Source organism: Ictalurus punctatus, chromosome 24 (assembly GCF_001660625.3).
Source record: "Ictalurus punctatus breed USDA103 chromosome 24, Coco_2.0, whole genome shotgun sequence".
Classification (NCBI taxonomy): Eukaryota; Metazoa; Chordata; class Actinopteri; order Siluriformes; family Ictaluridae; genus Ictalurus; species Ictalurus punctatus.
In genome coordinates this window covers 11,925,664-11,940,859 of record NC_030439.2, presented here as the reverse complement: position 1 = coordinate 11,940,859, position 15,196 = coordinate 11,925,664, and the positions used below count along the sequence as shown (strand labels likewise).

The following is a 15,196-nucleotide window of genomic DNA, read 5'->3' as shown; positions in this document are numbered from 1 at the left end:
ATAGTTAATTAAGAGATGGTACACCACCATCTTGCTGCGACCAAAGTGACTTGAACTCACCTGACTTCGTAATTACGACTTCTCAACACGTAAATATGAACTTCCCAGGAGGAGTTGAACGCAAATGCTATCAAGTAGCTCGCCACATTATTACATTAAATTAGCTACCAGTTTTTAGCCTAGTAACTTAGGCTACTGGCCAACCAACAATATGAGCAAATCGACATGTGAATCTGGAACGACTGACAGTTGCACAGGTGTTTTTAACTCTTTGAAAAACTGATACCCTGAAGGCTCCACCCCTTCCCTGTCTCACATTAATAATCTCTTGCCTCAACGTGATTTTCTCGCTTGAAAGATATGCCCTCATTTTCTTTCAAGGTAAATGGAGAATGTTTGAGTTCATTCATGTGAAATAAAATCTGTCGACTTTAGACAATGTTAACATTAGACTAGTATATAGTTAGCATCAGTGAACTATATTTATGAAGAATGGCACCAATGGCACTTTTTCAGTCTAGAGAGGCACTTTTTTGGTAAAAAGAGAGATAAAACAAACAAACAAAAAACATTATGTGTAATCTAAGAGCAAAATTTTATGTTACAAATTATTTTAATGGTAATGATAATTAGAAAGCAAATAAAAACACTGCTCGTTCTCTTGCTCTCTAGGGTTGAGGTAGAAACTGGAGTGTGCCACCCCCTGCCCCCAAAAATACATGGTAATTAACATAAAACTCAGTTTACAATATACAGTTTTTACCATATGCAGCTGGTTTGTGAAAGCACTATATCAAGAATCTATTGAGTTGTTATACACACATCCCCTATGCTCATCTCTGCAACATTATTAAACATATCTTGTCAGTCCTACTCTGCTCCCGATTCCATCCGTTGCCCGCGTCGCCGGCTGCCTAGATTGTTGCAATTCCATTGCAATAGATATCCAACTACAGATCCATTCACAAGCCTTACATTGTAGTAAATTTGCCTGACTTTTTACCAGCACCTGATCCTGACCCAATATTACACCTGTACTGCAAAATCTTCACTGCTTTACCATCAAAGAACATTTTCACTTCAAAATCTTTTTTCACTTACCTTATAAAGCCTTCAGCAACCTTACTTCTTTTATCTTTCTGACCTTCCCTATCCCTGCCACCCTCTTTACACCCTTTCTTTGACCTGCTTTTGAGTCCAGATGATAAGGCCTTTTCTGTGGAAGCACTTCAACTTTAGAACTCCTTCCTTATAAAGTCAGACTGTGCTACACACTCTCCATCTTTAAAAGTCTTCTCTGACCTTTGACTTACAGAACCCATAACTCATTTTTCTGTCCATCTTGGCATTGGTTTAAAATTATCCTAATGTTGTTGTTGGTCCTTTGTCTGTATTCTGAAGCATTATGTGTTTTTAGATGTTAGTTAACCCCGTTGTAAGATCAGTAAGTAGCATTTTATATGAATTAAACTTTATGTAAAATCATATTTACACAACAAGAAAAACTCAGTTTTTAATTTTTTCTTCTTATTCTTCTTCTTTTTTTTTTTTTTTTTTTTTTTTTTACCACAAATCAAAACAGATAGTAGAATAAATTTGTTTGATCATGACCTGCAAAGTTCAGGGTAAATTATTAGCAGCAAGAGAACATGAATTCAGTTTTTAAAATTTTTATTTTATTTTACTTTATTAACTGGAGACTACCCTTCAAATCTCAGCTGAAAACTTTTCTCTTCTCACAATATTACTCTTTTTACTCCTTATAGCATGTTGTACTCGATTGCACTTCTCTTTCCACTCTTTAAAGCCTTTTTTACTCTATGTTTCTTCTCTTTCCACACCTTAAAGCATTTTTTTTGTAATGATGTTACTTTGTGTTATATACAGTACTTGGAAAGCAACCTTGAGTGTTAGGAAGGCGCTATATAAATCAAACACATTTGTTTTTTTGGGAAATTTATGGCTTGTCAAGGATTTCCTTGTGTGCCGGAGCATTTAGCTCGCATGAACTGCCCAAAGTGCGACAGCACGTGCTTCTGGATTGTCTTTGACTTTTGCTTACATTCACACACGTGTTTTTGTTTTGGTTTCTGTCCTGTCTCCGCCCGTGTATTGTTATTGGTTGTTTCCCTCATGTGTCCTCATCATTCACAGCTGTTCCCGTTTCACCCTTGATTAGTTTGTCTATTTATACCCTTGTGTTTCTATTTTGCGTCGCAAAGTACTGTTTAAATGTTCCCTTACGAAGGGAACTCAACACTGCGTGGGCTTCATGCTGTGGGAAGCGCCCTCATGTGTGACCGATATCTAAAGCTTGTGTAACATCATGCCTATTTATAGGCCTGCCATGAATAGGTGACATGGCAATTAAGTGGATTGCGTGATATAAAAATGGCACCTGTGAACCATGCCATTCAGGGAGACTGCATGCCGGTCATTTGTCTAATGCTCGCAAAAAGACCCTTCATTTCCTCTCTATCTTTTCAAAAAAAGAAAGAAAAATGTCTTTACTTTTCTATCCTTGTAAAAAAAAAAGAGAGAAAAGTATCAGTGAGAGAATTCAGGAAGTGTGTCACGCGTTGCTCCCATTTCATTATGGGAGGGGACAGACACACTTCCTGTGTGAAGTGTCTAGGAAGGAGCATGCCAGGGCAGCCCTCGAGAGGTCTGACTGTGTGCATTGTGAATGCCTTACAATTAGGCAGCTCCGCTTTTGGCTCGCTCTCTTCTTGGCCGAGAGGAGTTTGGGTTTCAGAGCCTTGCGGATCTGGGCTAGCCACTACTGAGGCAGCCAGCCGGCTCAGGTCCTGGGGATCTCGTTTGGATGTGGAGAAGGAGCTCTCCCTTTTCTTGCTCTGTCTTCCGGGTCCGGCTTTCCGGATTTTGGAGCTCTTGTCACGACTCCTCCTTCCTCTATGGAAAGCCCAAAAAAGAGAAGCCCGAAGTGGGTGCCATTGCACCAAAAATGGAGAGCAGCTCTCAAACATTTAAAGAGCTGCTTGAAGTGATTGCTAAGGTAGTTGAAAAACTAAATTTAGACTAGCCCAGGGAAGAGGAAGTGACTCGTAGCAGGCTGGATGAGCGCTTTCTCCCAAGTGAAAATTAATCTCCCTCACACTGCAGAAAACTCCCCTTTTTCCGTGCCCTTTTTTCAAACTCCGTGATGAAATATCATGCTTCTGGGGAAAACCATACACTAGCCGTATTTATAACCCCTCGCTTGTGGGTCACTGCATATAATAGCAGTGATGCAGGCCTACCAAGCAGACCTGCTGAGGGAGCTTGACATACAGCGGAGTTCAGCCACTTCCTTCCCTGTCGTGCTGAGTTTGCCAACGCTAGTGCGAGGGAGGCACAGAAGGCGAGTGTGGCTCCACACCTCCCCCCACGGAGAGCCAGGGGACCGGGCGGCCACAGTCGTAGCCTGTTAATAGGCCTGAACTGAGAATGATCATAAAGGCCAAGCAGACAAAGAAGGAGCGGTTCTGAGGGGCCACGAAGGGATGTATCAGGGGACTTGAGGTTGTTAGGGCAGTTAGCCCCCAGTACTACTGTAGGGCCTCCCCTAACCAAAGCTGTCCCAAGTTTTCAGTCTTCTCTGGTCAGTGAGCTGTCACAGGGCAATGAAAATCTGATGCTTTCCCTCCAACAGAATGTGAAAGAGTTAATGTCACTAAAAGACCATCTGACAGCATGGAAACCACTGCCAAATGTGTCTTCATGGGTTCTGTCTACCGTAGAAAAGGGTTACCAAGTCCAATTCAGAGCTCGACCCCCCAGGTTCAGAGGTGTGCTCACCACAGTAGTCAGCACAGAGCAGAGCCTGACGTTAGTGCAAGTAGTAAGATCCCTCTTGGACAAAGGGGCCACAGAACATGTACCCCGTTCCGAGGTTTTTACAGCCATTATTACCTGTTCCGCAAAAAAGATGGGAGTATGAGGCCAATTTTAGATCTGCATCATCTGAACCCTACTCTTCAGACATACAGGTTCAAGATGCTTATGCGCAAACTTATCGTTCCACAGATTCCAAATGATCACTTTACCCACTTCATTTGATGCATTTTCTTAAGGTAATTTTAGGACCGATTATCGGTTTACCTACTGTATACGGCTATTGTATGATTCACAGTTGAAGCACTTTTTAACAAAACTCAAAAAGGTATATTTCAACTCTTCCAATGGGATTAATGTACTTTACAAGTTTACATCATTTACTGTGGTAGACATAGCTCGGTCCTATTATGTTCAAAACAAATATTATTATTATTATTATTATTATTATTATTATTATTATTATTATTATTACAGAAACAGAGACACAAAATAGTGACAAACATGCTAAAGATGTGGAGAGAGAGACAAGCAAAGTCATAGTCACTATTGCTATGCTACTTTATTAATACATTTAATTAATCCATCTGTGGAGATGTGCAAGTGATTTGAAAGTCTGCTGTGTTTCTTTTGAATCCCCATGGATCATGAGTAAAGTAGAACAGGTGCACACCAATGATGAAATGGTCAAAATCATCCTTGACGTTTCAGTACAAAATCAATAGTAACTGTTCACAGTCTCTCAGGAACTCTTCCCACTCTCTCTGAACATCAACCTTGAGAAGGTATGGTTTCATCTGTTTAAAGCAGACAGCGGTTATGAAAAAAGTGGATAGCTGTTGCTGAGGTGCTCTTTTCCTGCACTGACTTGACTGAGCACTGAGCTCATCAAAGTGTGGTTAAAATCTACAGAAAAAAAATGAGCACAAAGTTACTTAAGCTTACTAAAAGCTAGTAGCTTACTAATATATATATGGAACTCATTTAAAGTTAAATAATATAGTGTTCTAAAGGGTTCATGAATCTTTAAATGTTTCCCCAGAATACTATTAGGGGCTTTAGATTTAACCAAGTGTTGATAGAAAAGCCTTTGTTTTGTCTCAAATGACACATGTGCACAAATCTAACACTATTGTGCAGCAATAAAACCCCTGCATGTACATAGAAAACAAATGCTGATGATCTGAATATGCCATGAGAACAATGATGTTTCCTTAATGTGTTCATGGCTTTTGCAAACTCCCCTGCCAAACTGTAGCACAGTGTACAGTAGATGAAGCAGAGTTAGTGTGCCATAGTAAGATCAAGACTGTCCTCTTTTCTCTATAATACAAATAATCGGTCCTGCTATAATGAGTGAGATCACTGAAATAACTTTTCTGGTCAGGTATAAGACAGATCCTGCTATTCATTTTTAGTTTAGTCTCACTTAAAAGGCCTCATCATAAATCTCACATATACCTATTATCTGCCTATGGGTACCTATGGGTAGCTTCTGCTTTTTACTTTTTGAGAGGTGAGGGAGGTGGTGAGTGTGAAAACCTCATCACTAGTGGGGAAAAAGAGAGATGGGTATTTATAGGAAGTTAACTATGGAAAAAGGTGGAGCTTCAGGCATGGTAAATGGTAAATTACAAGCTGTAATATGAAAATAATCAATGATGGTGTGGGGTGGTTAATTATTTTCCAAGAACAGCGCTTCCTAAAGTATCTTATTCCTTTCATACCACAGCAAATATTAATGAATGACATGTCATATACTTTTAACCATTACATTTAATGGTGTGTCGTGTTAGAAGACAAATTAGTTCCTGTTATTACTTACATTCCCTCATTCGGCCCTGTTTTTTTTGTTTCTCTTGAAACTAATAAGATGAAAAAACACAACTTTTCATGTTGCTAAGCAACCCGAAAGTAGAAAGTCCTCTGTCCTGAAGATTTTCCTGTGGCAGAAAACTTCCTGGCCATTACAAAGCACTGTCACATACGACTCCTTCCATAAATGCTAAATAAATCTCCTTACAGAAAGCTCCACCATATTAATGAATATATGGTTTGCTTTGTTAAATAACAACACTTTTTTTTAATCTGATTATTATTAGACTTGAATTATGAGGAGCATCTGACATGCAGTACAAGTCCCAATGAATGAACTGTTACTATAGAAAGGACCATATCATGTGTTAACAACTGCATTAATGAGATTTTAATTACAGAGTTGTTTTAGAAAAGTCACTGACACCTCCTGACCAATCAGATTCAACAGAGCTGTGGTATAATTTCACATATTTCACTTCTGCTCAGTACAGTGTGAGCTGGCAATGGGATCTACTTTATTTTCTATCTGTAGTTCATCTTTTTAAGTACCACCTATTCATGTCTCAGCAACTGATTTAATTCTCTCCATGCTAGCATCAGCTGAAGGCTTTGTTGTTCTTTTTCCCGAATGATATTCTCTAAACTTATGTTTGGAGCTGCTGTTTGGCTGAAAATGAATGAAGGGCCCTGGTGGGTGGCTCGTACTTCGATGTAATTTCCTATATTTTGTGGTCTTGGTTCTGGTTTTTGTCGTTATGTTCCATAAAAGAGTCTGTGCTCGGTTTCCTATGGCAATTGATGCTTTTCACTACTATAGACTCAGGACATATCAGACACACTTGATTTGTATCTGTTACAGAGAGAGAAAAAACATTTCTTAGTCCACTCTTGTCTGAAATTTGTCATTTTGTCTGATTTTTTTGTAAATGTCACTTATTATATTTGATCATTTTCACTGCATGTTTAGACAACAGGCAACATCTGGATGATCATAACAGCTAAGAGAAAACCCCCCAAACATTTCTATATGGTTCCTAATGGTGTGTATACTGTAGGCGGGATCTGAACCAGAATATGCTAATTGGTGAATGCTGTGATTAGCCTTTTTTTTCTCCTCAGCACTAGACCTTTTTTTACCTTTTACTTTGCAGGCTTTGAGCATATACCAAGTGAACCAAGTGGTGCACCAGATAAAGAAATATAAATATTGATTGTTTAATAGAAATGCAGTAAGGACAGCTGTTGGAGGGAACTGTGAAAGGTCACGGGTGTGTATCTTGATATATCCTGTTACTGATGTTCTGCCCTTCATCAATGCTACTGAATAAAGAACTTAAGTGAAGCTCCTCTGTAAGTAACACTCATAAGCATCCATACACGAGTGTGTCTGCTGAAGGACATAATTTCTTTAAAAAAACCTGACAATATGTTTAGACAATTTTTAATTAACTTGCCAGTGATGTTTTTAAAGTGACATTACTGGCAGCTTCAGGAATTATGCTTAGACTGCCTATGGACTTGCTGTTAACACTATGACTAATCCTTCCTCAAGGCCACCTTCTTAAAAAGAAAGTGTTACGTACATGTCCATCCAGGGCCCAGTTGTCGATTTTGAATTTGTTGACAAAGATTTCCACTGGCCCTCGGATCTGATAGACCTGGAGCAACAAATGGGCCTCTTCTCTCTTATAGGTTCCTGAATGGGATAAAATAGCAGTTGATTAGTGCTGCTTCAGATCCATTATTAGAGATGTTAAAAAGAGAAGCCTGATAAACCTTAATAAAGATTTGCATGTACAGACGTGAAAAAAAAAACCAACAACAACAAAAAAAAAAAAACATGCAAACTTATTTTTTCAAATTTCCCAAAATTATGTAATAATCCCACAGTAAATTTAGTTTGACATTAGATATTCATCATATGTTAGATGCCAGCACTGAAAGATAGTCCATAAAAAAACATTTTTATTCACATGAACAGAACACACACTCACATGTACACTCTTATTCTGCATTCATATTTTCTGTCTTTCAATGCATCTCGTCACCTTTAAATGGCATTATATACTGTATGACATATTTCATATATTGGTTTCTGTTTTCACTTGATATTCTGTATAATCTTATTTGCTGAAATGAGAATGTAGGCATAATAAAACATTTTTAAAACATTTGCTTATTAGCTTATTCTGTAAATATTCATTTTATTCAAAGGGCATACTAGCTTATTATTTACTGCTGTGCATGCCTTTATTTAATAACTTAACCCATTATCATCAATGCTGAACTTGCATTTCATTTTTATTCCTAAGCTTTTGTATAGCTCTGTGGTTGTCCATTTGTAACATATTTAACATCTGCTCTTAAATCACAATTTGAGCTTCGCACAGCATTTAGTAGGTGGTTCCAGGCTGATTTGGCATGATGAGCCACAGCTTTAATAAATTGAATGTTAATTTCAGATGCACCGTGAGCGCATTTTTGTGGTTAAATCAGGATCTGTTTTGCTCTATGCCTCCTGACCTACAGTGGATATAAAAAGTCTACACACCCTTGTTAAAAACTGTTTTAAAATGTAAACTAAGATAAATTATGTCACAACTTTTTCCACTCTCAATATTAAATCACAATGTATAAAAATTAAGTGAAAAACAATCAGAAACATTTTAGGGAAAATTATGGGGGAAAAAACCAAAAAACTTAATAACATTAAAACAATAACCTGGTTGCATTAGTGTGCATACCCTTTTATAACTGGGGATTTGGCTGTGTCCAGAATGAACCAATCACATTCATTCTAATGTTAAAATGTAAGTATCATACAGCTGTCATCAATTAAATTATTCTGATTAACTCCAAATAAAGACCAGCTGTTTCCGTAGAATTTTCTTCACATCTTCTTGGTTTCATCTGACTGTTGAAGCCATGGTCCGCAAAGAGCTTACAAAGCATGCATGGTATTTCACTGTTGACAGGAATCAATCAGGAGATGGGTATAAAATAATTTCCAAAACATAAAATGTACCATGGAACACTGTGAAGCAATCATCAACAAATAGAGAAAATGGAGCACCACAGTGACATCACCAAGAACAGGACATCCCTTCAAAATTTACAAAGGAAGAAGACAAAATCTTACGAGGGAGGCTGCCGAGAGACATACAGCAACAGTAAGGAGCTGCAGGAATATCTGACAAGTACTAATTACTATCTGCATGTGACAACAATCTCTCATATTCTTTTAATGTCTGGGATAAATCACCCCAAACCATGTGGCAAAATGTGTTATGGTCTGTTGAGACTAATTCCAAAAGGTATAGTAATCCATAATTCCAAAAGCACATCGCCAAAAGAACACCATACCCAGGGTGAAGCACGGTGGTGGCAGCATCATGCTTTAGTGCTGCCTTTCTTCAGCCAGAACTGGGGCTTTCATCAAGGTGGAGGAATAGCTACAAATACCAATCAATTTGAATGCAATCCTGTGACAATCCTAGACAATGTGTCTGCTAGTAAACTTAAGAAATTTCACCTTTAAGCATGTCAATGGCCCAAAGTATACATCCAAATCAACAAAGGAATGGCTTAACCAAGAGAATGTTTTTGAATGGCCTAGCTAGAGCCTAGATCTGAATCCAACAAAAAATCTGTGGGGTGACTTGAAGCAGGTTGTGCAAAGGAGACGCTCTTACAGTTTGATGGATTTAGAATGTTTTTTTTCAAGAAAGAGTAGGAAAATATTGCCAAATCAAGATGTGTCATACTGATAGACTCTTACCCCAAAAGACTTAATTTTTTATTTAAAATTTTTTTAAACTAAAGTATTTCACTTAATTTTTATACGTTGTAATTTCAAATTGAGGGTTGAAAAAGTTCTGACATGATTTATCTTTATTTCAACTTTTTACTTCACAAAAACATGCCATTTTAACAGAGGTGTGTAGACTTTTTATATCCACTTTACGTACACCTGGCCCTCAGTATGTGAAGCTTATACGCATTAACTTCCGTTTGAGCTATCATATTCAAGCATCAGGCAATAGTACACACTTTGGGAGAGTGATGTTTAGGAGGAGGAGATACATACCAGCCAGATTGAGCTGCACTCCACTATGGTCCATTAGGGTGCCATTGACCCGGTTACTGAACGGTTCGAAAGCAGTAATGCTAAGCATTGCTGGCTGCTTCTTCCCAAGGTACTCATATGAGCCCCTCCACAGTGAGTTCCGAGCAAACACTCCACTAGGCACTGGAAGAAAGAGAAAGAGAGAGAAAATGGTTAAGGCATCACTTTATTAATTTCCAATTCTATTTGCTGTTAAATTAACACCCACCCTGAAGTTTTGTGTTGGGTGGCTCTTGCACTGTTCCAACTGTTTTCCCACTTGGTCTGTTATCAGCTATGAGAGGAAAAGAAAGAGAGAAAGAGGAATAGAGATAGAGAGAGAGGACATTACTATGATAAATTTAATGTTAACTACATATTTTAATGATCAGACTGTTCATTGTTGTACACAAAATAATGGTAAAGTTTATTTCTGTGGAAACCGTCATTAGGTGGATGAACACACAAAGAAGAAGAATGAGTCATAAGTCCCAAAACATTATGGTAAGTGGACTGGCTATGCTAAACTGTCCATAGGTGTGAATGCGAGTGTGGGTGCATCTCAATCAATTCCCTAGTTCAGTTGTCAGAACACTGATCAGGGAATCTGCCATTTTAAGGCCTGTCTTAATTGCAAAATCCTTCCAGTGCAGTGAAATGTGCGGTCCCAAAAAAATCTGACAATGCATCGATGGTCACTATGTTCCCTTACTGGGAAAGACATCATATTTTCTGAAGTCTCTCAACTCGGAAAAAAAACGGACGAACTCTCAGCCAACTTCGTCTACAAATGTAAGTAGCTTGTTATTATGTCTCTCAAATTATTACTTATGTTAGTGATTTTTAACTTTATTTGATGTTCTGTATAAAGTTTGTTTGAGTCTAATGACTAGCCTATGATCCTGCTTGGACTACCATGAAACAAACGTGTGATTAAGCTAACAAGGATAGCCTGTTCCCGGGTTACACTCTGGATCCACCATGTTCCTGACAAAATTAAAACAGTTACTAAAGATGAATGAATGAATGAATGGTCATCGGGTAGAAAGAATACACTGCAATCAAGCATTTTAGCATCCAATATGGTTGCAAACTTCAGTGGTCACAGGACTGAACCTGAAATAACTACTTAATTTTCATCATTACAAATCTAATGATTAAGTTTCTATTTCCAGTGACTACATTTCAAAGTGATTGTTTTTCCCTCTTGATGCAAGATTGTTAACATCATTAATGAACATGCATTGTGGCAGTCTAGCTTGTAGAACTGTTAGAACTGAGTGTTGGTTTTATTAATGCAAAATTATTTTCTCAGAGTAGAATAAAATTAACAGTAAAGAAAAGTAGAATAGTATAGTAAAGTAATAAAACTGCTACACACATTCAGTGAAGACAGAGCTTTATTAGGTGCCAGAAGCCTGAACACACTCTCTGTCAGCTTTCCCACAGGTACTGTTAATATTCCTCCACTGTGAAAAGCCAGCAGCACAGTCCTCTCCTCCTCATCTTTATGGCTTGGCGTTAAAAACTATCAGTGCCATATTTCATCCACTTATGTCTCAAGATCCATCAACGCCATTATTTGCAAGAACTACTCCCACTTCTAGGCACACTGAAAAAGACAACTGTCTAAAAGTTTCTAAAAAGCTTCTTTTGTTCTAATTAACCACCTTGCAGGCTGAATGGTATCCATTTATGTGTCAAAGGAGGTGTAGCGCAATCTGTGTGTTCCAAAACCACATTTGCTCCTAACCAAATCAGCACCTTTCACTGGGCTAATCAGAGCTCCTAAAGTATGAAATTCCAAAGATAGTATGATGAATTGAGTTCCCAGATAGTGCCAGCCTTTTGAGATGAAACAGGTGCACACAGCAATTCATCATTCAACATTAGCAAGAATGAGAGAAGTACAAAGTGCAGTAAATCTGAGCAATTAGCTTTTAATAGTAAGGCAGATGTACAGGTGATATGCATATGTACTGAGAGAAGACAAAAAAACAGGGTTTATAAACAGGGAAAAGACTGACCAAACTTTTGTTTTGTGTGATACCTGCACATAGTGGTGGCTTGCCAGTCCAGCTGCCATCAGGTCTGCATGTGCGGTGTTCAGAGCCTCCAGCTAAATAAAAGCCAGGCTGACAGGTGTAGATGAGAGTGTAACCCAGAGACGGCAGTTCTATGGCTCTAGCATCTGCCTGTGCTGGAAGTTCAGGCTGACTACAGTGATGAGCTGAGGGAAAGAATAATCAAACTTAAACGCTGTGTATGGTTTAAAGAAAATGATACATCTTAAATGCAAAGTTCTAGTTCCTCTTCTTCATTAATATTGTTTAACCATGTTTATACCACATAAGGTGTTGATTAATGTTCTGTAACTGCACAGCTCTGATAGTGTCTGCTGAAATTCAAATCACAGGGTTACATTAATGCACTCATTCTAATATATAATCATTTCTATACTAGCAGTTAATTTACAGGGACTGTAAGGTCTGGAGGTCATTATGGGGGACACATCACATAATCTAATCCTAATAATTACAGTTAGAGGTCAAGCGTTACATTTATGTTTTGTGCTTCGAAAAAGTTTTGCAGTTTCTTGGTAACAGGACAAGCTTGTATTATTAACTTCCAAAGAGAGTAAAAAATGAGAGGCTGGTGAGGGAACAACTATTTATAGCTGTTATAACATAAGGAAAATAATAAATTTTAGGGTGGTAACAGTAACTCCACTTCACATCGGACCTCATCACACTACCCTATCATTGATTAGTTTTCAATAACAGCACATTCCATTATGTTTATTCATTATGTTTATTATGCATTATTTCCTTACTCAATGCATAAAAACAAAATTAATAGTGGACTGAGGTATTGTATATAAAATGAAGGAAATTTTATTGCTGTGAAAAAGTTATTTACCAATACACTCTGGTGACATGCCACTCCAAGTGAGGTTGGGCAGGCAGGTACGAGAGATGGAGCCAAGGAGCAGGTAACCCTTTCTGCAGCTATAGAAAACTGTACTCCCAATCTGTTTTGGAGCAAACCCCAAGGTTTTAATGAATAACAGTTTATTACAAAGAGCAGGCATATTAGATTAAGAGAAACATACACTCACCAACCACTTTAACAGGAACACCTGTAAACCTGCTCAATTTTGCAGCCAAGAACAAGAATCTGAGGCTCACTGAAACTGGACAGTTGAAGACTGAAAAAAAGACCAGGTGATTTTTTCCCTAATCTTCAACTGTCCAGTTTGGCTGAGCCGGTACCCATGATTGCCTCAGATTCCTGTTCTTGGCTGACAAGAGTGGAACCCAAAGTGTCTTCTGCTGTTGTAGCCCATCCACCTCAAGGGTTGATGTTTTGTGCATTCTGAAATGCTTTTCTGATCACCACAGTTGTTAAGAGTGATTATATGAGTTACTATATCCTTCTTGGCAACTCAAACCAATCTGGAGATCAGAAGTTTATGAAATACTCAAACAAACCCATCTGGTACCAACATCCATGCCACGCTTAAAGTTACAGAGATCACACGTATTCCCCATTCTGATGTTTGATGTGAACATTAACTGAAGCTCTTGACCTGTATCTGCATGATTTTATGCATTGTGCTGCTGCCACATGATCAGCTGATTGGATAACTGCATAAATTAGTAGGTGTAGAGGTGTTCCTATTACAGTGAACTGGAGTGTATTTTTCTGTTTTACGGTACCTGGTATCCTTGAGTGTTGTTCTGAGATCCAAACAGGGGTGTTCCAGGATCCACACAGCTGGTGTGACTCGGATCTTGAAATATATCATTCCAACAAATTTTAGTATCATTAACTCAATGACAAACTTACTCATACATAAACCCTCATACCCAATGCATTCAGTACATAAGAATTTTCACAAACCAGATTTGAGTGTTGTAGTCTGTCCGAGATTATGACAGGGCTTGACTAAGTTATTTTTAATTGTGAGTCCCCGTTAAAAGGTAATCAAAGTCTGACTGAAGTTTTGCTGGTAGTTTCAGATGTAGCATTATAATGCATTCCTCCAACCTTGTCCAACCCCATACCTATACAAGACGGCTGGGTCCCACTCCAGGTACCATCATACTGGCAGTATCTCCGTGTGGAGCCAACCAGTACCAGAGGTGGAAAGCAGGAGAAGAACACAGAGGAAAGGTAAGTGAATCCTCGGTCCTCACGCCGGCCCTGAGCTGGGATTCCTGGATCCCCACAGAAAACAGCTGCAAAGGACATACGGCAGTGTTACATAATATTATAAAACAGCAAATGTCTTTCAGCAGTCTTTCATATGTTAATACTGCAATTATGACTTTAGTTTCTGTTGTACATGTACTCTTGTAATCAGTCTTATGTTCTTAATTTCAGTTCCAAGTCCTGGTCATTTCTCTGTTTGATTTAAATCTCCCCATCTCACCATGGTCTTCTGTACTCTGACTGCTGCTGAGGATTTAGAGAATAATTTCTGGAAAAGATTATAACTAGATAATTATCACCTACTGTTTCTGATTCCCATGTGATACAGGAACACAATTTTAAGTGAGACTTACGGAAACACTGTGGCCTTTCACCACTCCAGTTGCCAGAGCCCTGGCAGGTGAGTACAGTGGGCAGAGAGAGTTGATAGCCTTGGTTGCAGGTGTAACTGATGCTGGAGCCCCACTGGAAGTCAGTTCCTACCACTTGGCCATTAGGAATACTGGGTGGAGCTCCACAAACAATTGCTGCAAAAGAACACAGACATATTTTGCCAAAAATAAATAAATAAATAAACAAAACCTGGCTGGACTGTGAATTACTTTTTTTTATTATTATTTATTTATTTATTTATTTAAGTATAGAAAAATGCAATTCAGCATTTACTCACAGTATCAGTACTAAGGAACTTTTTTAAAAAGTTAGCATATAAGAATTGAGTTGAGTAACAGTAACTGGTTAAATCTATTTAATTACTGACAGCCTTTATTCTCATTACAACCAAATGTACCTAGTCGATACTCATTATTAGAAATGATAACTAAAACTATATCATTTAAAATGAAAAACTGCATCTTTTTGAACTGTTGCTCATGTTGCATCATAGGGCAACATACCACAGTCAGAGTAAAGAGCCATGTTCCCTCTTCTGTGTATATGAGCTCACAGATGCTAATAATTGTCCAGTGTCACTATGATTGACTGGGGCGAGAGAATATAAAATCCCTCCCACCCAGAGAGCACGATCAATTTTGCTACATTGGCTGCTGGACATGTATAGCTGTGGCAATGTCAGGAATCAAACTCATGATCTCCTGACAATAGAGCAAACTATTTTCAATTACTTTTCTGCCACTTAGGAGCCACTAGGTTTAGTTGTTTCTTACCTCCTTTGTCAGGTAGTAAAGGATATTTTTAGATATTTACAGAAAATATCAGAGCAGC

General features: G+C 38.3%; 1 protein-coding gene across 1 annotated transcript in view; it reads right to left on the bottom strand.

Moving 5' to 3' along the window:
- The window catches only part of csmd2 (CUB and Sushi multiple domains 2), a 363,835-nt gene that overhangs the window by 9,267 nt on the left and 339,372 nt on the right, over nt 1–15,196 (bottom strand). The window contains exons 60-67 of the mRNA XM_017453975.3: nt 14,326–14,499; nt 13,825–13,998; nt 13,477–13,550; nt 12,677–12,788; nt 11,808–11,987; nt 9,987–10,052; nt 9,740–9,901; nt 7,236–7,348 (exon numbers count right to left, since the gene is read on the bottom strand). Of these exons, the coding sequence (XP_017309464.2) occupies nt 7,236–7,348; nt 9,740–9,901; nt 9,987–10,052; nt 11,808–11,987; nt 12,677–12,788; nt 13,477–13,550; nt 13,825–13,998; nt 14,326–14,499 (1,055 nt within the window). The remainder of the gene's footprint in view (nt 1–7,235; nt 7,349–9,739; nt 9,902–9,986; nt 10,053–11,807; nt 11,988–12,676; nt 12,789–13,476; nt 13,551–13,824; nt 13,999–14,325; nt 14,500–15,196) is intronic.